Below are 24535 nucleotides of genomic sequence, written 5' to 3' on the forward strand. Positions count from 1 at the left end.
CGAAGGGCGTCCGCGTGGCCGGCCGGCGGAAGGCGTTCCGGGGTCGTGTCCTTCCGCTTCCGGTCGGGGCTGAGGGGGGTCGGGAGGCCGCCGCCGCCATGGGGAAGTCGGATTTCCTGAGCCCCAAGGCCATCGCCAACCGCATCAAGTCCAAGGGGCTGCAGAAGCTGCGCTGGTACTGCCAGATGTGCCAGAAGCAGTGCCGGGATGAGGTGAGCCGGGGCCGGGCAGGGGAGCTGGGGTGCAGCGGGCGGCGAGGCGAGACCAGGCGGCTGGGCCTGGGCCGTAGCTAGGGTAGCGGCCCCTGGCTGGGGTAGGGGGCTGTGCCGAGGGGAGGCGGGCTCGGAGACCCATGAGGGCGGCGCAGGGCCAGGGCGCCCCCCCACGCCTGGGGCGGGCAGGGCTCGGCTCGTCGCTGTCCTCAGCGGAGCGCTAATGGGAGCTCGGTGCCGTCGAGCACGGGAAGGGGGCGTCGCTCTGCGCAGCAGCCTCCTGCAAACGCGACCCCTGTCGAACGGGGGGGTGCTCAAACCCGGGGTCGCAAGGTGGTTGCATGCGGGTCGCCAGCTCCCCTTAAATTAAATCCCTTAATTTATAAATTTCAGAGTAACAGCCGTGTTAGTCTGTATTCGCAAAAAGAAAAGGAGTACTTGTGGCACCTTAGAGACTAACCAATTTATTTGGGCATAAGCTTTCGTGAGCTACTGCTCACTTCATTGGATCACTGCATCCGATGAAGTGAGCTGTAGCTCACGAAAGCTCATGCTCAAATAAATTGGTTAGTCTCTAAGGTGCCACGAGTCCTCCTTTTCTTAATTTATAAGGGGGGTTACAGTCAGAGGCTTCCTTTGTGAAAGGGGTCACCAGTGTAAAAAAAAAAAGGTTTGAAACCCACTGCGGTTGAAAGACTAGTAATAAAGACTTACATGTATCTATAGCAAAGGAAGAGTCTTTTACATAACAAACTTTTTTTTTCTTTTGCCTAAATCAATGCTAATCCATATCAGAGGAGGCTATACATTCAAATACAATTCAGTGAACTAAACAAGATCCATTTTAAGTCAATTCGCTGCATTGTAATAATCCAAACAAAACAAATTAATAAAGTACACTGGGTAAGATTTAATTCTTTTGCTTGACATTTGTTTCACATGCCTTTGCAAAACAACTGTAAGTGTATTAATACACAGAGTGAAAGGCTGATTTCTGCTGCAGCTTTCGCAAGTATTACTGTCCTCTGATGAGATGTGTTTATTAACTTCTTCTAGTAATAATCTTGACAATTTCATAATAACATACTAGTGTACTAGATTTTCTCTCTTCTTTGGTAGAGGTCATCAGTATCACAAATACTTGCACAAATTGGGGCATTAGTAGTCCTTTCCACTTTCATAGTTGTAGCACTGATCTCTATCAAATCTGTTAGAACTTGTAATGAGCTTTTTCTTCACTTGTGACACTTTTCAGAGTAGCAGCCGTATTAGTCTGTATCCGCAAAAAGAAAAGGACTACTTATGGCACCTTAGAGGCTAACAAATTTATTTGAGCATAAGCTTTTGTGAGCTACAGCGACACTGACATTCTGCATGTGTGTTTTGCCCCAAATGTACAAGTCCCATATCACTTTGTTTATTGAACGCAGACCATGTGCTTAATGCTGAACAGAACAGAGGGTGATAACCCCTGCCCGTACATGCTTTCAGGCTGCTATGGACACTCAGTACCTTATGATCAAGCTCTTCGGTCCCAAAGTGACAAATACTTATGCATATACTCACTAGGACTAATCAGGTGAGGAAGGTAACCGCTTTGTTGTTATATCTTCAGAATTGGGACCTAAAGGCTTGATCCTAACAGTGCTAAGTGCCCACAACTTACATTGAAATCAAGGGAAAATGCAGGCTCTCGACCTGCCCCTCAGGACCAGACCATAAAAATACATCAGGATAATGAGCATCAGCTGACTGGGAAATAGAATAATCAAATAGCAGTGCAGCATTATTAAAAAAATAACATCTCTTATGCAAGAGGAGAGTTAAAACTAGGTAGGCATCACAGAAGAATCGTTTTAAGCAATTTTAAAGAGAAGAGCATAGATTCTTGCTACGTTGGAATGGAGAGGGCATTCTGGGCATAAAGGACCATTTGAAAAAAAGGGAGTGGCTGGTGTGCAGGCGATGTGTTGGTAAAGTCAAGGGAATCTCCTTTCACTGTAACAGTAATAAGGCTTATGACAAACATTTCACACTTCAGATGCAGGAGTCATACAGTTGCTGCCTTAGCTCTGTTCTCCCACATTAGCTGCACTATGCGATGATGGTATTACCAGGGTTGAGTCAGTTTTATTTTTTAAAACTCTAACTTAGGTTTTTTTGGTGTTTAAAATGTCAGTTTACTGACTTCTGTAAGTCAAGATAATGTTTATCTTTTATTTTACAGAATGGCTTCAAATGTCATTGTATGTCCGAATCCCACCAGAGACAGCTGCTACTTGCTTCTGAAGATCCTCAACAATTCATGGATTATTTTTCAGAGTTAGTTTCTCAAAATTCCCCCACATAGGCCTTGATCCTGCAGTCGAATCTGGGAGGTTGCATCCTTGTGCCCTCTTGGAGTCCCACTGAAGCAACTGAATTTTGATGAATTTTAAAATTTTACTGTAGTGTTACTTGGTAGATATTTTTAAAGCAGCAGTATGAAAAGGGAGCAGCGCAGAAGTAAGGGTGGCAATACTGCAACTCCCCCCCTCCTCCTTTTGGGTCAGACCCCTACAGTTGTAACATAGTGAAATTATGTTTTCAGTTCAAAATCTGAAAATTTATGATTTTAAAAATCCTATGATCGTGAAATTGACCAAAATGGACCATGAATTTGTAAGGGCCCTGGTTCTATAGTAAGAAAATGTCACCTGGTAGAAGTTACTATTATTATGAATTTGTATTATCGCAGTGCCTGGGAGCCATAGTGATGGACCAGGATCCAATTGTGCTAGGTGCTGTGGAAACACAGAACAAAAAGACAGTCCCTATCCCAAAGAGCTTACAATTTAAGATAAGAGATGACAGGTAGCTACAGACAGACAGGGAAGTACAAGGGGACAGTATTTGTCAGCATGATAGGCAGTGCTTTCAGCACGTGAGCTGTGTAATTGTCAGGGTTTTTTTAGTCATCATAGCAAAGGAGAGTTTTGAGGAGTGATTTGGAAGTGGATAATAGGGTAGCTTTGCTGATGTTTATGGGAAGTGCCTCCCATTTGTGAAGGACAGCATGGGAGAAAGCACAGAAGTACTTATTTGAAAACTTAAGTGTGTGATGAAGGTTGGCATCATAGGCTGATTGGAGGTGAGTGTCAAAAGCTCAACAGAGAATGAGAGATGATGGAGATTGATTGTAAAGGGCCTAGAAAGTGACAACAAGTAGCGTATGTTTGATGCAGTGGAGAAGGGGAGATAGTGGAAAGATCCAAACGGAGATGTGACATGGGCAAAGGGACGGGTTAGGGAAATTATCTTAGCAACAGCATTCTGAACGGTTACAAATGGGGGAAGAGTGCCTTTGTCAAGACCAGTGAAAAGGATGTAGCAGTAATGAGATGTGAGATAATGAGAGTTTGAATGAGTGTTTTAGTTGTGTGGGTGGATAGGAAAAGCCATATCTTAGACAAGTTATGTAGAAAGAATCAGCCATATAAGGACATAACCTGGATGTGAGTACACAGAGTGAGCTCCAAATCCAGGATGACATTCAGGTTATGGGCTTGAGTGGCTAGCAGAATGGTGGTGGTGTCCACAGTGATCAAGAAAGGAGGTAGAAGGGAGGGCTTGCAGAGGGGAAGATTATGAGCTCTGTTTTAGCCAAGTTGAGCTTGAGCTGTCAGCTAGGCAGCCAAAGGAATTGTCAGAGAGAGATTTTAGTTGAGACAGAAGGAGGCAGGTCTGGAGCAGAGAGGTAGATCTGTGAGTTGTTGGCATAGAAATGGTAGCTGAATTTGTGTTACTGATGAGATTGTCCAGAGATAAGATAGAGAAGAGGACCAGCGACACAGCACTGTGGAAAAGTTGGAGGGAGGATGAGGAGGATCCTCTGAAGGATGCACTGAAGGAGCAATAAGTGAGGTTGGAGGAGAACCCTGCAAGGACAGAGTCACAGAAACCAAGGAAGGACAAGATTTCAAAAAGAAGAGCGTAGTTGATGTCAAAGGCAGCTGACAGGTCAAGGAGGATAAAGGGTATGTCTACACTGCACACGCCTTATGGTGGCATATAAAGTATATACACTGCACTCCCATCGCCCCCAGCACAGACAGAAATAGCATTGTAGATGGTGAGGAACTGATTAGGTGAGTGGAATAAAGTCATGCCTGAACCCTTTGGGTATGTACCCTACGTGGCTATCTACACACCCAAGTAGCACCTCTCCTGTTTTCACTGCTATTTTTAGTAGTATAGTGTCCTGCTGCTAGAGTCGCTGGCAGGGGGAGGCAGCTGGGAAAGGCTCTAGCAGCTCCCCCATTGCCAGAGCCTTTCTTCGTTGCAGGGAGCTGTTGGAGCCTTCCACTGACACATGTAGCTACACTCCTCAGCGTACTGCATCGTGTAGTTCCGTATACCTTGCACGCCACCACCCGTGGTGTGCAGAGTAGACATAGTCAAAGTGTATGTGAGTACACTGACACGTTTGCACAATTGTATAAATACAGGCACACACACTGTGCATATAGACTTTTGTAGGTGTGTAGGGTGATACACATATGATACCATATTTTAAATGTTCCAGTGAAAGAGGAAATGGATTATCTGAATCTGGTGATATTCTTTTGAACTGAATACACCTCTTTATTTTGTAAATATTTTTCCATTGTCATTTATAAATGCAAATGCTACGCAACTGTAAAAGCATTATTTAAATAGTCTCCTTTGTATTCCATCAGGGAATTCCGAAATGATTTCTTAGAACTGCTCAGGAGACGATTTGGTAAATATTTTGATTATTTTTGTTAATAACCCTGTATAGTTCAAAAACAAAAATTCACATCAGTTTCTCCCCAGTAATGGACTTGTATTTAACAGTAATATATTTTTGTTTTAGGAACGAAAAGAGTCCACAATAATATTGTATACAATGAATATATCAGCCATCGAGAGCACATCCACATGAATGCCACGCAGTGGGAAACCCTAACTGACTTTACTAAATGGTTAGGGAGAGAAGGTAATTTTATTTCCTATAAGAAATGATTAATTACTGGCAATGCAGTCACTCAATAATCAATAAAACCTGCTGATTAGTCCAAAATACTGAAAATCCATAAGAAGTATGCATATACATTTATTGTACTCCCATCAGTGCCACATAAATAGTGATACATGTGATAAATTTCAAACCTTATGCTAACTTCTGAGGCTTTTCCTGCTTCATCTGCGCTCTGCCCACTAATCCACATCCACTGGAACTACTACTGAACTCGGATCAACTTTCAACGGCTGCCATTTAAAACAACAACGAACTATTAAAGAAATATTCCTTCCAAATATAGAATTGCTCCACAAATTAAGATGGCTTGAGGCCCTGAGTAGTCAATATTAATTACTGAACTTCTGAAAGGTTTAAGGCTTGATATCTACAATAATAGATTTTCTGGTAAATGTGCATGTAGAGAAAATATGGCCTGGTGTGAAGGTTTGAGTGGCACTCATTGTAATGACCTGTGTGATTAACGTGGCCAAAGCAAACTCATTCTAATAAAATTACAAGTGTGATTAATTCGAACTCATTCTAGTAAAATTTATGCTATGGCACACCATTCTGTATGTGTAGTTATATATGTATGGATTTTTGTTTTCTCCTTGTTGAAAAAAGCATTTCCATTCCCATATTTTATTAAACAAAGGGAGCTTATGTACTTATGTCACTGTTAGCTACACTGACCTATTTCAAAGTAAATCTGATTAGCTGAAAGAAAAGATTATGCGTAAGATAGTTTAAAAGCAGTAATTCAAGAATAGTACATGGAGAAATTGTGTGCTACAGGTAATCAATACATCGATACACTAAATACAGTCTATGATGCATGTCTTGGCATTTACTTATTCCATAAACATAATTTCTTAAATGTAAGCATTTTTTTTTTAGTTTGGTTTTGGTAGTAACTGTTGAAACATGATCTATGCTTGTTTTTTTAAGGCTTCTGCAAAGTGGATGAGACTCCTAAAGGCTGGTATATCCAGTATATTGATCGGGACCCAGAAACTATCCGTAGACAACAAGAACAAGAGAAGAAGAAGAAACAAGACCTTGATGATGAAGAAAAAACTGCTAAATTCATTGAAGAGCAAGTTAGGAGAGGCTTGGAGGGGAAAGAACAGGTGAGAAGATCTTATATATACCAATCTTCACATTCAGAAGTGCTCTTATTAAATATTTAATTTAATCCACATAGGACTGCTCTGTCAAATCTTCCAATGGACTCACATCTGCAGTTACTTAGCTATGATACAAACGGTCAGTCTTCACGCTCCAGGTTACAGGTCAATCACCAGCTGGGGTTAGGGAGGAATTTTCCCCAGGTAACTAATGCTGGATTGGTAACATGTATCATGGGTTCTTTGCCTTTTTTTTTTTTTTTTTTTTTGTCTCCTCTGAACCATGAGGGATAGGCCAGGGGTTCTCAACCTTTTTCTTGCTGATGCCCCCAGGGCCCGGCAGGGGAAGAGCGGGAGCCTGGGTTGGGGGGAACCCTTAAGCATAGGCATAGTTTTACCTCTATTTTGGGGGGGGGCAAGGGCTGACTGGGCTCGAGCCAGCTCCGCACAGAAAGGTCCAAAGAGGGAGCAGTTATATGGAAGACCAAGATGTTTCATTCATTGGCCAAATTTACATTTCTGGTGTGAGGGGAAAACAGAAACAGCTCTTTTGGGCAGGGATTGCCACTTTATGCAGCGCCCAGCACCATGGGACCTGACCTGGATGCTGTTGTGATACAAATATTCTAGTAATCCCAAACTTCTAATGATCTCAGCTATGCTAGAGTTTCTTCAGAAGGTTCAGCTGGGGTCCTACAACCAACCAGCTACAGCAGCATTTTGTAGCCTACCACATGGATCCTCCATTTGAGTATCAGGTGCTGTGTTCAATCGCACTGGCAAATTAGGTAGGTGGGTGGCTGGCCCTTCTAGTCTCTATTCCCTCCGAAAGGCAAGTTTTGGAATTAGTTCCTATGTCCATACAAGAAGCATTTTCCTTTAATGAGGAAAATGTTATTCTTATAACTCCAGAAACCTTTCTGTTCAAGGTAAGTCCCTCTTTCCACAATTCCTGGAAAATAGTTCTCCCTTCATTTAGCTCTAACCCTTGGAAGATTGTGTCATTACTAGAGCTCTAAAGACATATCTCCAACATAAACAATTTTATCCTGTTCATCTTTTTCTATCCAAAATGCCAATCCCTTAGGACCTCAGGTTGCTGCAGGCAAGTCGTAAAAATCCCGCACCAGTTAGCCTCCTCGGCTTCTGGGAGACTATTCACAGAAGTCCCTAGAGGCATTGTGCGGATGGGGGGAATGTATGAGTCTTATCTGAGGAAGACTTGCACAATAAGTTTCCATTCCTCTTCATTCCATTCTTTCCTTTTGATAGGAGGGTGTCTGTGATGGGGTGTCTGCACCACACTGGCAGAAAAGGGGTTAAAAGGAGCCCTAGGGAGGCTGCGCAGGAGGTAGCCAATCACAGAAGGGCTTATGGGAGCAGCCAGTCAGGGCCGGGCTGGCCCATATAAGAAGGACTGCAGAACAGAGCAGGGTCAGTCACTCCCTGGAGCTTGAGAAGGGAGGAGGAGTGGCTGCCTTGCAGGCAGAGGACAGCAAGCACCCTGGACCACGTAGTGCTGCAGGCAGGGACCCAGAGAACTAAAGGCAGCTCCTGGCAGGCTGCAGGGATCTGCAGCTTGAGGCCCTGATGCAAGGGCAAAGAGGGTGCTGGAGTCACTGAAGGAAGTGGCTAGATAGTGGACTGCAGGTCCCCCCAAAAGGAGGGGAACATGGAGAGCGTCACTGAAGAGGACGCTGCAGTCATGGGAGTGACGTGGGACCAGGAACAGAGGTGACAGCAGTCAAGACACCACCAGAAGAGGGTACAGCACTAATTTCCTGGACAGCTAGCAGGCACTGCAGTGGTGAGGCATGCCCCGTCACAGTGTCCTATCAAGGTCCCTCACCAAAGGCTCTTAAGCAAAGCAAGCTGTCATGGGATAAGAGGGAAGGTCCTCTCCTGGATTTGTAACTGGTTAAAAGATAGGAAACAAAGGGTAGGAATAAATGGTCAGTTTTCAGAATGGAGAGCGGTAAACACTGGTGTCCCCCAGGGTTCTGTACTGCGACCAGTTCTATTCAACATATTCATAAATGATCTGAAAAAACAGGTAAACAGTGAGGTGGCAAAATTTGCAGATGATCCAAAACTACTCAAGAAAGTTAAGTCCCAGGCAAACTGCGAAGAGCTACAAAAGGATCTCTCAAAAGCGTGCGACTGAGCAACAAAATGGCAGATGAAATTCAATGTTGATAAATGCAAAGCAATGCACATTGGAAAACATAATCCCAACTATACATATAAAATGATGGGGTCTAAATTAGCTTTTACCACTCAAGAAAGAGATCTTGGAGTCCTTTGGGATAGTTTTCTGAAAACATCCACTCAGTGTGCAGCGGCAGTCAAAAAAGAGAACAGAATGTTGGGAATCGTTAAGAAAGGGATAGATAATAAGACCGAAAATATCATATTGCCTTTGTATATATCAATGGTATGCCTACATCTTGAATACTGCATGCATATGTGGTCGCCCCAGCTCAAAAAAGATATATTGGAATTGGAAAAGGTTCAGAAAAGGGCAACAAAAATGATTAATAAGACTGGGACTTTTCAGCTTGGAAAAGAGATGACTAAGGGGGGATATGATAGAGGTCTATAAAATCATGACTGGTGTGGAGAAAGTAAATAAGGAAGTGTTTAAATAATTTACTCCTCATTACTCAAGAATGAGGGGTCACCAAATGAAATTAATAGGCAGCAGGTTTAAAATAGACAAAAGGAAATATTTCTTCACACAACGCACAGTCAGTCTTTGGAACTCTTTGTCAAAGGATGTTGTGAAGTCCAAGACTATACCAGGGTTCAAAAACTAGATAAATTCATGGAGGATAGGTCCATTAATGGCTCTTAGTCAGGATGGGCAGGGACGGTGTTCCTAGCCTCTGTTTGCCCGAAGCTGGGAGTGGGCGACAGGGAGTGGATCACTTGGTGATTACCTGTTCATTCCCTTGAGGGCACCTGGTATTGGCCACTGTTGGAAGACAAGATACTGGGCTAGATGGACCTTTGGTCTGACCCCGTATGGCTGTTCTTATGTCACTGGGTTGGTTCCCAGGTAACTCTTTAGTTTATAAATATCTCACTTTCTATTGGGGATTTTCTATTTCTGCCTATTATTGTACTGTAATAATTGAACTTCTGATGGTTTGAGTTGAAGGACAGAGCTCAGCCCTGGAGCCTCCAGCAACAGCATCTGAATTCCACTTGTGGGAGGCATTAGCCCACGAGTACTGGAAGGAAGTTTCTAACCGAAGGAAAATTATCATGTAAACATTTCTCATTCTCAAGAAATTAGCTACTAAAATCTTCTTTGAATTTAAATGGGAGGGAAAAGCAAGATGGTGATCAAAGTGACAGGACTTTTAAGGCCTGATCTTACATGACCTTCTAATTCCAAAATAACAAATGTTTTAGATCATCAAAAGTTTGGGAAACCAAATTCCAGAGATGAAAAGTAATTTTCTTTAGTACCGTGCTGTATTCTAGAGGACTTTTTCTTTGGCGTGGTTCCAGGACTCATTAACCTATTGATGCATGGGATTGAAACTTGCAGTTTTAATTCCAGGTATCCATAGGTAAATTTTAAGCAGCATTAAAATAAATATTTTTCCTAGTTTAATATTCGAGTATACTGGCTGATTGTATGGGGGAAGCAGTAGATATGATATATTTTGATTTAGTAAGGCTTTTAACACAGTCCCACATGACATTCTCATAAGCAAACTAGGGAAATGTGATCTAGATGAAATTACTATAAAGTGGGAATTTGAACTGATTGAAAACTGGTTGAAAGACTGTACTCCAGTGGTCCCAAAATGTGGGGCACCTCCCCCCCCCAGGGGGCATGGAGGAATGTTTGGGGGGGCGGGGCTTGGATTAGCCCCCATGGGGGTTAGGAAGGGAGCAGCACCATGCCCCAGACTTGCTCCTCCACCAGGTTCCATTCAGCCCCCAGTCCTGCTCTGCCTCCAGGCTGAGCTCCACCTTTCACTCGCTCTCCACCCCCAGCCAGTTCTACCCTCATTCCCTCTCTGCCCTCGACAAGTTCCGTCTCTAACCCCAGCCCCAGTTCACCTTCAGCACACACTCTGCTGCTGAGGAAGCCATGGCTATGCAGTAATGGAGGGGGGTCCCGGACACATTCCGGTTTTGGTAAGGTGGTGGTGGAGGGCGGAGGGGTGTGACTGAAAACATTTGAGCGCCCTTGCTGTACTCAAAGCATAGTTATCAGTGGTTTGCTGTGAAACTGGGGGTGTGTATCTAGTGGGGTCCCACAGGGGTCTGTCCTGGGTCCGGTACTATTCAATATTTTCATTAATGAGTTGGATAATGGAGTATAAAGTATTCTTATAAAATTTACAGTTGACACCAAGCTGGGAGGGGTTGAAGTACTTTGGAGGGCAGGATTAGAATTCAAAATGACCATGGCAAATCAGAGAATTGATCTGAAATCAGCAAGATGAAATTCAATAAAGACAAAGGCAAAGTACTACACTTAGGAAGGAAAAATCAAATGTACAAGTACAAAATGGGGAATAACTGGCTAAATGGTAGTACTGCAGAAAAGGATCTGGCAATAAAAGGGATCACAAATGGAATATGAGTCAACAATATGGTACACTTGAGAAAAAGGTAAATATAATTCTGGGGTGTATTAACAGGGATGTTATATAGAAGACACAATCATTCATTCGATATGGCACTGGGGAGGCCTCAGCTGGAATATTGTGTTCAGTTTTGGTTGATTTGGAAGATTTAGATTAGATATTAGGAAAACCTTTCTAATTACAAGAATAGTTAAGTACTGGACTAGATTACCAAGGGAGGTTGTGGAAACCCGATCATGGGAGAACATAGTCAGGGATGGCCTCGGTTCTTGCCTCATCACAGGAGGATGGACTAGATGGCTTCTTGAGGTCCTTTCTGTCCCTACGATTCATTGAACCTGCAGTGCCTCAAAATAGGGAAGAGTCTCATCATTTCTGTATCATTTGGAAAGCCTGTCTCTCTGTATAGCTGTGTTGGCTCAGGAAGAAATAGGGCTATTAATAAAAGGTAACTTTCCTTTCCTATTGGAGCCAGTCTGTTTCAGATGATATCTATATAGAGAATCTTCATTGGAGAATTCTGCACAGGGGTCTATAACAAGATGTCTTCTAGTCCTGATCCTCCTAACTTGTCAGGCCAGAGTGGCTAGTTTGATAACCTTATAATAGTTGTAAAAATTGAGCTAATTAAAGATCCCCAGCAATGATATCATGTCAGTTGTTTATTCAACCCTTGAAGTTTGTTTTATTTTTCTTTGGCAGGAAAGGCCTGTCTATACTGAACTAAACAGAGAAAATGATGAAGAGAAAGGTAACTGGACTTTTAATATGCATGTTTAGAATTTATGGAGGATATTTGTGATCTAGGATTAAAGCAGTGGACTGAGCATTGAGGCTTAGCATTGGTAAAGTGCTTTAAGATCACAGATGAAAATCACTATAGAAGAGCGAAGTATTCTTCTTGTACTGTATAAAGCAGTTCATTTTAAAGGATGAGCCAAAACATTTGAATAGTAAATCTTTCTGTATTTGTGTTGCTTCTAATTTGCAATTCATCACTGTAACACCCTTAAATACAGTTAGATGTGAAGGATAGAAATAGAGTAACATCTCTTTATTTTTTTAGTTGCATTTAATTTAAACAAAGGAGCCAGTACTTCAGTAGCAGCATCGTCTAAAACAAGGTGAGGAAAAGACACGAAGCATCCCATGCTGTTTGTGTCCTGTCTTATTGTTTGTATTATGGTAGCACCCACAATGCACTAAGTGTTGTTCACGTGTACAGCGAGACAGTTCTTGCCCTAAAGAGCATGCAGTCTATTTCCTGATCCTGCTGTGTTATACAGAAGGCCAGACTAGATTATCTAGTGGTCCCTTCTGGCTTTAAACTCTATGAATCTATTGGCCTGGTGGGTGGAGCCCCATGGAAATCAGTGGGCTTCCTCGCATCCACTGACTAGGAGCCAGATGCAGGATCAGCTCCTAAGAAGACAAGCAACATATGAAAAGTCAGATAAAGGACTAAAATATACAATCAGAAATATTTAAATGAGCATCCGATATCCCAGCTGCCTTTCTACTTATCCACTACTAGTTGACTAGTTTAGTCTTGTAAACCCATGTTTGACTACTGTGGCCAATTGCCTTCAATGCATTTTCCTGATCAGCATTCAGGAAGGTGAATCCAAATAAATCTTTTTAAACTTCATTGAGTTTCGGTGTAACCACAAGCAGTGCAAGACAAAGGGATCAATAATATAAGCAATGCTGATAAGAAGTTACAGCAGTCTGTGAAAACATTTGGCTAGCAAGAAACCATCCTTTTTCATAGGACAATATTGTAATTAAACATATTACAGGTAAAATGAAAGCTCTCTTCTCATCACAGGGGAAGCGTCTAGATAAGATATCTGATGTGAGATATGCGAGATAGAAAATTAGACTATAAACTGGTTCAATATAATAGAGGGATTTTAAGCTTTGAGGTATATTATAAATTACACCTAAAGATTCCACTCCCAGGTAGTGCTCAAGGTGATTACAGGATTTAAAATACAAACTTCCCTGAATAGATCTCCTGCAAGTAAGAAGTACTGTTCTGAGTGTTCTCCAGCTATTTGCTGGAATTAGTCTGTCTAGACCTCTGTGGAACTAGTAGGCCAAGTGACCTAAATTTCTCATGCCAAGTTAGAGATGCTCCCAGGCACAAGATTTCTGTAACATTAATGCAGAAGTAAAAGACTTGTAGAGAGTGTATCTAGATCATGATAACCTGCAGTATTTTATTTTTAATTATCCTTAGCACTTATATAGCACTTTACATCTACAAAACACTATTTGAACACAAGACAATAAACATTGTTACCAAAGCAAACAAACTGACTTCCTGCAAAATCAGAACCGATCTTTCTTAAAATCGGTCAAAAAAATGAAAAATTGCAGATTCAAAATAAACAAGAACGAATCCATATCCAGGTATAGGATCTTGATCACTTTGCTCACTGTCTGTAAACGCAGCAGCTTCCTACAGAGAAGCAAGAACATATGGCCCAATTCAATCTGAGAGGTTTTGTTAATGAACAGGCTTTTGTCCACCTATTGTACCTCTGCCCACAGATAAATTTCTCCGTAATGTGTGCTAGAAGAAACATTTTTGTACTAAAATGGTTGAAGCATCCATCTAAGTCTTGGACCAGTGGGTTGGTTTGACCATCAGATTGTTTGCCTCTTGGAGTTCCTGCAATCCAAACGCAAAAGTTGGTACAATTCGTGCCCCAGAGATTATAATCCAATGCCTCTATCCTGCAAATTGATCTGCTCCTGTGTCCATATAGGTCCCCATTGAAATCTGGTGCAGGATTCATGTAGATTAAGTGGCGGGACTGAGGTCTAAAAGATCAGCTGCACCTCTGCACAGCCTGTTCTCCGGGGGCATCTCTGTAAAGGTGTCAGTTTAAGACTTCCCTGATAACCTAAAACTTCTATGCTTACGCTTTGTACTGTTTGCTTTTTTAAAACATCATCTTAATCTAAACCCTCTTCCAGCAGTGTCCTTGGACCAAGTGCATTGAAGATGGTGGGAGGAGCAGGATCAGTTAAACGGAAAGAATCTGCTCACAGCTCAGGCCAATCAAAGGAGAAAAAGAAGAAATCTGCACTGGATGAGATCATGGAGGTACAGTGAGAATGTTACCTAGAGATCCATGCCTTTGTAATCCAAGTCTAAATCACTAAGTGCACTCTACTTGGGGCTACCTTTGAAAAGAACTTGAAGCTCCAGATTGGGTGGAATTCAGCAGCTCACCACTTTACACGATCATCGTGGCTTATCCCACGTAATACCAATGCCTCCTATTCTACCCATGCTCTATTTAATTCTGGATGCAGATCAAGGGGTCTGGATTTTTCAAGTGACCTAGCTTAGTACATCTTTTATAAGAAAAGTTTTTATTCTAGACAAAATTTTATAAATGTCTAAAGAGAATTGCCTTTCATCTTAATGAAAGAGTCCTATTCAATTAGATCACATAATGGCAGAGAGCTAAAAAGCGACCAATTTTAAAAGTGCTTATATACTAATGCTAGAAGTCTAAGTACTAAGATGGGTGAACTTAAGTGCCTGGTATTAAATGAGGATATTGATATAATAGGCATCTCAGAAACATGGTGGAATGGTGATCATCAATGGGGGATACAAATATTTTGTACCCTTGTATTAAGGAATGACAGAATAGGTCATGCTGGTTGGGGAGTGGCACTATATGGGAAAGAAAGCATAAAGTTAAATATAGTACAAATCTTAAATGAACCAAACTGTACTATGGAATTCTATGGATAGAAATTCCATGATTGAATAATAAGAATGTAGCAATGGGGATATATTTCTGACCAGGATGGTGCTGGTGACTGTGAAATGCTCAGGGAGATCAGAGAGGTTATGCAAATAGAAAACTCAATAGTAATGGGGGATTTCAACTATCCCCATATTAACTGTCACCTCAGGATGTCACCTCAGGATGGAATGCAGAGATAAAATTTCTGGACATCATAAATGTCTGCTTCTTGGAACAGCTAGTCCTGAAACCCACAAGCGGAGAGGCAATTCTTGATTTAGTACTAAGTGGAGCACAGGTTCTGGTCCGAGAGGTGGATATAGCTGAACCAATTGGTAACAGCAACCATAATATAATTATATTTAACGTCCCTGTATATGTGTGGGGAGGGGGTGTGCGCGAAATACCAAAGAAGCCCACTACAGAAGCATTTAATTTCAGAAAGGGGAACTACACAAAAATGAGGAAGCTAATTAAACAGAAATTTTAAAGTACAGGTCCAAAAGTGAAATGCCTACAAACCGCATGGAAACTTAAAACCCCCCCACCATAATAAAGGTTCAACTTAAATATATACCCCAAATTAAGAAAATGTAGTAAGAGGACCAAAACAGTGCCACCACAGCTGAACAACAAAGTAGAAGAAGTTAAATTCTACTGAGGAAAATAGGAAGGAGTATAAACTCTGGCAAGTCAAGTGTAAAAGTATAATTAGGTGGGCCAAAAAAGAATTTGAAGAGCAACTAGCCAAAGACTCAAAAACTAACAGCAAAAAAGTTAAGTACATCAGAAGCAGAAAGCCTGCCAAATAATCAGTGGGGCCACTGGATGATCAAGGTGCTAAAGGAGCACTCAAGGAAGATCAGGCCATTACAGAGAAACTAAATGAGTTTTTTGCATCAGTCTTAACCGCAGAAGAAGGTTGTAAGGGAGATTCCCACACCTGAGCCATTCTTTTTCGGGGACAAATCCCGGATTGTAGTGTCATTAGAGAAGGTTTTGGAAGAAATTGATGATAACTTATTACTATTTAATTTAAGACCAGATGGTATAATACCTACTGCGCTAGATAGACCATTGGTGTAGTAAACACCTTCACTATTCTGTTTTGGTTTGATACCTAAGTGCATGGAACTTGTTCAGGTTTTTAGGGGGAGGTGGGAACCTTGCACTGATATGAAAGGCCAAAAAAAAATTGACTTTTTTTCTTCTGTAGTTTGAAGAAGAAAAGAAAAAAACAGCCCGAACAGATTACTGGTTGCAGCCTGTAAGTATCTGAATAACTACATAGTTATCAGGCCAAATTCTGCCTTTGGGAACATGCACACAGCCCCTGCTGGTTTGCAACATGTATAGATCCAAGAGCAGAATATGACCAAAAGTACATTTTTATTTTCCAAACAGAGATATTATCATAAGTTAATTTCTCTCAGTTTGCAAATATCTCACTTTTCCTGGCTGCTGTGCAATATTTACTATGCTGAAACATTATACTTCAAATATTTAAGCTCCTTTATATACTGATGGCTTACTTTGTAGTTAAAGGACAGTTGCATCTAGAGGTTATCTACATGCACTTTTAACAGGGTGTCTTTTCCCCACTCTAGTGGTCAGACCATATAGAGATTTAGTAGTAAGATACAGCCTTTGAACTAACACAACTATGTCTTCCAGCTCAGGAAAGAGGGTCAGGCTGTTAGATCCAAATGTCCTGGTCAGGCCTTGCTGCCAGTGATCCAGGAGGGCTGCCTTGTAACACACTGAATTCAAATTTAAGTATATTTTGAGTCAGTGAGGGCAGGAGATGCCTTTGTGGTGGGGTTCCTGCCACAATGAAAGTTCTATAATGTCATGTCTTAGAAGTGACATTGCCTACTGACACTACACAGCATAACATCAGGGTCTGCTTGTGGGGACAACTGGAGTTAAAAGCTACTTGTGATGTAAACACTGAGTTGAGAGTAAGTTGTTTTTGTTTGTGTATTTAGCTTTTTCTCTTTCCTTTTTCCCCTTTTCCAGGAAATTGTTGTAAAAATTGTAACAAAAAAGCTTGGTGAGAAGTATCATAAGAAGAAAGCAGTTGTTAAGGTGAATCTACAGCATTTTATCCGATCAAAGTTTGTGAATAAAGTGATTGGACACAACCTAGTCCACAGCAATTAGAAAACATCTGTTTATTTGGTTGCTTATGGTGGTAGTGGTTGAACCCCAACTATCAGAATGAGGGCTTCCCTTTAACTTTCTCAGAGTTTACCAGATTCTCAGTTCCTTCTGGACAGTGAGTGACTTGGGATTTATTGCAAATCAAAATAGACGCTTGTGGGCATCCACTCACCTCTTCATTCTTGATGACCATTTTTCCCTATTAAGTTTACTCTTGTTACTGTTTTCTTCAGACTCTGATTTCATCGATGAGTCTTTTTAGAACATACAGTCATCTTAAAGCTGTGTTGCTGGGGAGTGACCAAGAGCAGTGCATGGTATTTCAGTCCTTGAGACTGTGTCAGTAATCTCTGTCCAGCATTGAAGTGTAAAAATCCCAGATGATCTTAGAAGGAGGGTCCCCTAAATTCACAAGTTCTTCAGTCTGGTGGGCCTTGCCTAATGGTCTGAAGTATCTCATCATCCTCTGAAGTAGCTAGCACTGGCCACTGTCAGAGACAGGATACTGCACTAGATAAACCATGGATCTGATCTAGCATGACAAAACCGATGGCCTACATTTTCAAAACTGAATAGTGATTTTGGATGCCCAATCTGAGACTCTTTAAAGTGGTCTGATTTTCAGAAAATCATTGTGCAGCATTTTCTAAAAATCAGGTCCATTTCAGACTTCTCAAGTTGGGCACCTGAAAACACTTGCCACTTTTGAAAATTTAGACCTATGTTCCTGAATCTACTTGCTATTAAGACTACTTTAAAAAAAAAAAAAAGGCAGAAAATCAAAGAATGATTCTGTTTTGTAATTACCCCGATGTATTTGCATCATTCATGTTACATGGCCATTTGCTTTTAAACCTCTTACCTGTATTTTTTTAATAAGAAAATAATCAAGTTATAGGTATCTTTCCCTTTTTAAAATAAATATATTTAATTTTCCATGACAGGAGGTAATTGACAAGTACACAGCAGTTGTAAAGATGATTGATTCTGGAGACAAACTGAAACTTGACCAGACACATCTAGAGACAGTAATACCGGCACCAGGTAAATTTATTTGCAAACGAGCTAGCAAAGCTGCATCTGATGGACTGACTTTCATTCTTTTGAGCTATAACTCATCAATTGTCACCTGAGGGTTATGATGACAAGTGTCATTTTACTAATTTTGTTCCTGGCCAGCATTTCTTATCCACATTGTATTAAGATATTCCTGTCATGTACCAAGTATCCTCTGGTTGCTGTTGGTGCAAATATTGCATTTATTCTTTTTGGTGATTTCACAGAGCTTTCCAAGAGGAATTATGCTCCTTCTAAGAAGGATAGGAAGCATTTTTTGGTTTGACTAGATGAAAGCATCTCTCTTCAGCTGCCAGGAAGTATCTGTAGGAGTCTGCCAAAGAGCTTTACTGATTGTCCTCAATGGTTCTTAGCATGCATTTTCCCTCCATGTAATACATATTATAAATGTAAGTGTATTGTTGAGGTATTTGTCACCTTAAAGTTTCCTCCATTGTCTGGAGTTCGTGATTGTAAGGTTATTTCTGGATATTGTGTTTTTGGCATTGATTTATTTATTTAGGAATAGTTTTATGATGGATGAGGGAGAAATTACAAAGGATTTTGAAAAACAAAATAAAAATGAAGACGTAAATATTGTAAGGTAATTGAAGCTTGCCAGGGCCCCCTAGAGATCCCTGTTAGTCATAAAGTGCTGGATTGTGGTGGTTCCTTCACAGGCTCTCCCTAAGATGGACAGGATTCAAGGAAACTCTCCCCTCCTCTTGTGTACCTGCGCAGAGAGGTGCCCACAGTCAGTGCTGGGCTCCTGGATATTCAAGGACCAGGAAAGTCTGTCAGCAACAGTGAGGTACCCCAGAAGGGGAGTGATCCTAGAAGGAAGGTGATTCCTGCCCAAACAGCAGGCCTTGCTGGAGAAGGAGGGTGAATGCTGCATCCTTTCAGAGGGTGTCAGAGCTCCCATTGCTACATACCTCACATATGCACTTCTGGTGAATTATGACAAGCTTCTCTGTGCTGCTTTTCAGCCTACTTAGATAAACCGGCATCGGCAGCTTCCTAAAAGCAAAACAACCTTCATCTGTATCACTCAGGCATTTTAGGATCAAGCAGTCCCTGAAGAAAAGCTGAGCATTGCTTCCAAGGGAACAATGTCTTCTATAGTTCTTGTAGATACAGACTTCCCAAAGTGACTCTGGCCTGTGTTTTCAGGAGAGAGGGGCTTGATCAAAAGACACCAAGAGTTCCCTATGGGTAAAGTTCTTCCTGTTTACTGTTTCAGGAAAGAAAGTTCTGGTTTTAAATGGAGGTTACAGAGGAAATGAAGGCATCTTGGAATCTATAAATGAGAAGAACTTCTCAGCAGCAATAATCATTGAATCTGTATGTACATTTTCAATATATGCAATAATCTTTCATTTATAGCACTTTTCATCAGTAGATCTCAAAGCCCTTTACAAAGGGTGAATATCATTATTGCCCCTTTGCAAATGGGGAATCTGGGACACAGATTGGTGCTCAGGGTCACCCAGCCGGCCAATAGGAATAGAACCCAAATCCTTTTAGGTTCTAATCCACTGCCCTATCTACTGGGCCTCCTTACCTTTAAAAGACAATGGGATACTGAATTTACAAATTGAACTTCAAAGATAAATTTGTAAAATATTTAATAGCTTTAATTTAAATGTGGTCTATTAATGATACAATAACTTTTCAACTGAGAAAGCAATACACTTAAAATGTATGTATGAAATAAGAGAATTATCTTACTGTATTTATCAAGCTGGCTTTGTAGTTTGATGGATTTTGAATCCTTGTTGTTCATGCTACTTATAGTTAAGACTGTGTTTGCATTTTTATTACAAACCACCTTTCTCAATGGAAAATATTCTCTGGGCTGAGCCTTAGTGTAAAAGGCCTTTTTTCTTTTGTATGAGTCCTATAAATCTCTAAAGAGAGATTTAAGGTTAAAGTCTGGCCCCACTGAAGTCAGTAAGAGTAGCTGTTGATTTCATGGGGCCAGAATTTCACTCAATGACTCTGTTTTGATGTCAGAAGGTAGTGGTTACTAAGTAAGTTAGAGACCTTTTTTTCTAGAGGTGTTTACTTGGCTTCTTGTTTCAGAGCTCCTGCCAGCATCAGCACAGAAATAAGGATGGCAGGGTTCGGTATTGCCACCTTTCTGTGCTGCTGCGTGCAGAGCTGGGCCCTCAGTCAGCAGCCACCTCTCTCCAGCCGCCCAGCTCTGCAGGCAGCAGCGCAGAGGGTAAGGGTGGCAGGGTACGGTATTGCCACCCTTACTTTTGTGCTGCTGCTGGCAGGGCACTGCCTTCAGAGCTGGGCACCCAGCCAGCAGCCACCTCTCTCTGGCTGCCCAGGTCTGAAGGCAGCTCAGAAGTAAGGGTGGCAATACTGCGACCCCTACCCCCCGCGACTCCCTTTTGGATCAGGACCCCCAATTTGAGAAATGCTGGTCTCCCCTGTGAATGCTGTATGGTACAGGGTAAAAGCACACAAAAGACCAGCTTTCATGCGGGGAGACCCGATTTCACAGCACGTGACACGTTTTTCATGGCCGTGAATTTAGTAGGACCCTACATATAACTTTTGTATGCAGTTACTGCTCTTGAACAGACAACCAGCGTAACTGCCCGTGCATTTGGTCACTTTAACATATAACATAGGACCTGACATATTGGATCAAACCCTTGGTTCATCTAGTCCAGTATCCTGTCTCCAACTGGCCAGCGCCAGATGCTTCAGAGGAAAGGTACAAGAAGCTTACAGTTGCCAGATGTGGAATAATCTTTTCCCCCCAGGCAGATCTCATTCTAATTCCTAATGGTTAGAGAGTGAAGCATGTAATTGTATATCCCTTCCAAAATTTACCATTAACTATTAAAACTGTGAATATTTCTGCCCATATAAATGTCCAATTCCTCTTTAAATCTTGCTAACTAGTAAGTAATTCCATAATAATAATAATGTGCAGTCTTCTCAAAACCTGGCCTTTCACATTAATGCATTGTCCACAGTCTCTGAAGGATGAAAGTTGTACATTAGGTAAAAATCAATAAACAAATGAATACAGCAATGTGTAAAAATGCCAAAGTTTCTTTCATTTCCTGTGTGCTATTCACTTAATAGCTATCATTTTCTTAAACATGGCTAAGTGTGGACAGGTTTGATTTGATTCAGTTGAGCTATATTGTAATTTTTAACTATTTATTATGAGATTCAACAAACATAGTTCTCCCTGCCCCCCACCCCAATCTTTCTTGCAATTTATTCATCTGCAGGGGCCTTTAAAAGGACGGAGAATTGAAGGCATCCAATATGAAGACATTTCCAAACTCCTTTGAGACTCAAAGCAATGGGTCAAAGCTGACTCCTGGAAACATCAAATTGGTGTCCACTATGCAGACACACAAGGCTCTACTATGTCAGAGTTTTTAATTTGTGTATATAGAAAAAACAACCTAGATTTATGTAAAGACCATTATAAATCTGTTAACATTTGTGAAAATCTTGTCTAATCTTTGATTCTGTATCAAAGTTGTATTATGTTGTAATATTTTAATTTGTTTTTCTTTTCTAAGATTAGGGGATACCTGTGTGCCGGAATATTTTACTTACTGAACTATGTTAAACATTTTATAAAATATCACCAGCTAGAAAGGGCCACTTGAGGCAGGTACTGTATGTAACGTAGCCTATAGTTTGCATAACATACTTCTGGATCTGCCGCCAAACAAAATTCTGGCTTTAGAACAAGCAAAGAGATTAAAAGAAAAGCAGGAAGGCAGCAGTGCTGTAGGGGATTATTTTTCTGGGTTTTGATGATGTACATAAGAATGGTTTGGTTTATTAGTTTTAAAGTGAGTGCAATAAATTACAGCAAAACCTGCTTAATCAGTACTCTGCTAAACCGCACACCCAGTCAGGACCTGATCCTGGCATCCTCTGTGTTCCCATTAACTATCATGGTTGTACTTGCCTCTGTAGTGACTCCAAGATTTAACCCTTAATTGGCATGATTTATGGGGCAGTGCAGTTCTGTGAATGTGAGCAGTAAAGAAATGGCACATCTAGTTGTCTGCTCAGTTAATAGAAATGAACTGGTGGTTGTGCTGGCATAGATTCCCCAGGGCCTAGTCTTTTGTTCACTTTAATGCTGCTTTCCTGCTCTATTGTGGATCCTAAATGAGTCACTTTTCTTTGAATAGTTTTTAAAACATGTAGCATTCTGTACAACACTTTTTTATTTTTAAAGCAATTTGTGGAATAAAAGCACATCTCTCTCAGCACAATGTATCCCTTAAAAGCCTCTGGATAATCAGTATTGTTGTCAACTGGTTCTCCCTAGTGGAATCAAGCCAAGAGTCCAGATGCATGTCTTGCTTTATTTGTTGAAATAGCTAAACTGCATAAACTACCATGGGAAGAGGATGAAACATTACATTTGGGCTGATAGGTCTCTGATTAAATCTCATGTGTTCTTGGAACATGAGATAGAAATGATCTTGACCCAGCTAAAATAGTTATGGAGAGCAAATCCACCTATTGGATACAATTGGGGGGTTTTTAGATGCACTTGAGTCTGTGCTGATCCTCTCTTAGTAGTAGTTCTTTTGTAACACCTAGTCAGGACTGAGGCGCTGTTCTGCCAGGCACTGTACAGACCTAGAAAGACACAGCCCCCTAACTAGAAGAGCTTAAAATCAACTGAAGACAAGAAGGGAGGGAGGCGAGCAATAGGGGGTGAATGGAGAGGGTGGATGAGGGTAACTGGTAATAGTTACGTGGCTTTGTTTTGTCATAACTTGATGGAGCTGAATCATTGAAGTGACTGGGGATACCGGAGGGAGAGAGGTGGTGGATAGGAGGGAGAGAGGCATTTACATGAGTTTGGCTCAGGCTGGAGGGGAGGTTTTGGGTGTGGGGAGAGGCTGTGTAATTGGGTGAGAGGATGGAAGTGAGGAGGTGAAGGTGTGACTGTGGCTGGGCAGAAGGATGGGGATGCAGTGGGGAATAATAAGTAGAGCAGCAATCTGTTTCCTAATGATGTTACAGACAGGAAAATAAGGGGGGCTGGTGCCCAGAGCACATCTCATTGGTTTGGAGAGGGATGGGGCGATAGTACCAGATTCTCCTTGGCTTGTGCTGGAGCTGCTGCTGGTAGCATATTCTGGGGGGTCAGAGGCTGCCAGGGCTCTCCTCTGGGAGAGTCTTAGTTTTTAGCGGAGAACACTGGGGACTGTGTCCAGAGGGGGTTGAGGTAGATTGGCTGGAGAGCCCAGAGTTAGTCTTGATTTAAAAAAAATACAATAAAAAATCTCTAACCTTCTGCTCTTTTCTTGCCTCAGTAGTTTTAGGCTGAGCAAGTTTCCTTGAGAAGATCTGACTGTGGTGTTCCTGATTAACAGGCAAATCTCCTCCTTCCTCTGGTCTAATGGCTGGACCGCGCAGGATGCTATGCCGATGCGTGCGTTAGCTGTGCCTCAGTCTGAGCAAGCTGCAAGTTCATGTCACCGTGTTAGTGAAAGAGGCACACGCACTGTCTGGCCTGCTGTTGAATTTATGGTCTCAAGGGGACCCCTGCTGGTGAAATAGTAGATTGCAGGATTTTTCATATGCCCACCGCACTGAATTGTTTCTGAGATCGCATTTCATTGCCGATAAAATGGCTCCTTTTGACTCCCGGAACAGATGTGATGCGCTGCAGAGCAGTAACAAAGTGGCTTTAAAAAACCATCCATTGCAGCTGAGTTTGTTTTAGGAAAGTTTTCCCACTTGTTCAAAACTCTTGATTCCTCCCAGCATGGCGGAGAGGAGGTGGCATCCCTGTTGTAGAGCCAGAGGAAGCTAAAGTACAGAAAGAAAAATGACTTGCTCAAGGCCACGTGCTAGAATGGAGTAAAGCAAGGAGTAATTTTAAGATAACCTGGCCAAGACTGGGAAGAGGTGGAGAGACGGGGACCTGAAGTTGGGCTTCAGGCATCTAATTACGTGAACCGATTTCAAAAGTACTGAGCTTTCTCATTAACCTCGATGGAAGCTATTGGAGGCTCAGCACTTTTGCAGGTCAGGTCATCTGTTTAGGTGCTTAAATACCAATTCAGGAACCTAACTTTGGGTACCCATTTTAAATAATCTTGCACTCCCTACCCTCATTCCTTGAGCCCAAATGGTCCACTCCTGCATTTGGAGGCTGGACTTGCACATTTACTGAATAATATTATACATATTTAAGAGGATTTTCAAAGCTGGCTTTTGAAATACTTGATGCCATTACAGCATTTCCATTTACTGAATTGTGGCATTTCTTTTTTGTGTTGGGCGCTCCCCTCTTGCTACCTTCTAGAAGGAAGTCCAGTTTATATTTCTGTGCAATCTGACATCTTCACTGTGAATTTTAATTGGTTAATATTGCAAAGCAGGTGTGAACTGAGGTTTGTTTCTGTAGTTCCTATATTTTGCATGCATTAAATAAAACTGGTTTTGCCTATGCTGATTTCCGTGTTGAAATGAAAGCCCAGCCCAGCCATTGCACTTCATGCACCGGGTTCCATTGCCCAGGAGTAGTTTATTTCTTTAGTCAGGAAGCACA

General features: G+C 41.6%; 1 protein-coding gene across 2 annotated transcripts; it reads left to right on the forward strand.

The window, feature by feature from the left end:
* Positions 1 to 5: 5 nt before the first annotated feature.
* KIN (Kin17 DNA and RNA binding protein) lies at positions 6 to 24439 on the forward strand. Of its 2 annotated transcripts, none has more exons than XM_084634520.1 (13): positions 6 to 212; positions 2440 to 2534; positions 4931 to 4974; positions 5089 to 5211; positions 6184 to 6365; positions 11675 to 11723; positions 12039 to 12096; positions 13958 to 14087; positions 15962 to 16012; positions 16765 to 16833; positions 17853 to 17952; positions 19208 to 19308; positions 21225 to 24439. In XM_084634520.1, the coding sequence occupies exons 1-13, from the start codon at positions 99 to 101 to the stop codon at positions 21285 to 21287; spliced, it is 1179 nt and encodes a 392-aa protein (XP_084490646.1). In that variant the 5' UTR covers positions 6 to 98; the 3' UTR covers positions 21288 to 24439. The 2 variants fall into 2 exon arrangements, with proteins under 2 accessions (XP_084490646.1, XP_084490647.1); XM_084634521.1 differs by having other exon boundaries at positions 13961 to 14087.
* Positions 24440 to 24535: the final 96 nt, after the last annotated feature.

This window comes from Lepidochelys olivacea (assembly GCF_965140295.1).
Source record: "Lepidochelys olivacea isolate rLepOli2 genome assembly, chromosome: 1".
NCBI classification, from domain to species: domain Eukaryota; kingdom Metazoa; phylum Chordata; order Testudines; family Cheloniidae; genus Lepidochelys; species Lepidochelys olivacea.

What these genes read in the sequence shown, in the direction of transcription:
- KIN (XM_084634520.1), top strand. Translation starts at nt 99, where the DNA reads ATGGGGAAGTCGGATTTCCTGAGCCCCAAGGCCATCGCCAACCGCATC. An exon ending in TTCATGGATTATTTTTCAGA is followed by an intron (nt 2,535 to 4,930) that starts GTTAGTTTCTCA and finishes GTATTCCATCAG; the next exon opens with GGAATTCCGAAATGATTTCT. An exon ending in AGAAAATGATGAAGAGAAAG is followed by an intron (nt 11,724 to 12,038) that starts GTAACTGGACTT and finishes TTATTTTTTTAG; the next exon opens with TTGCATTTAATTTAAACAAA.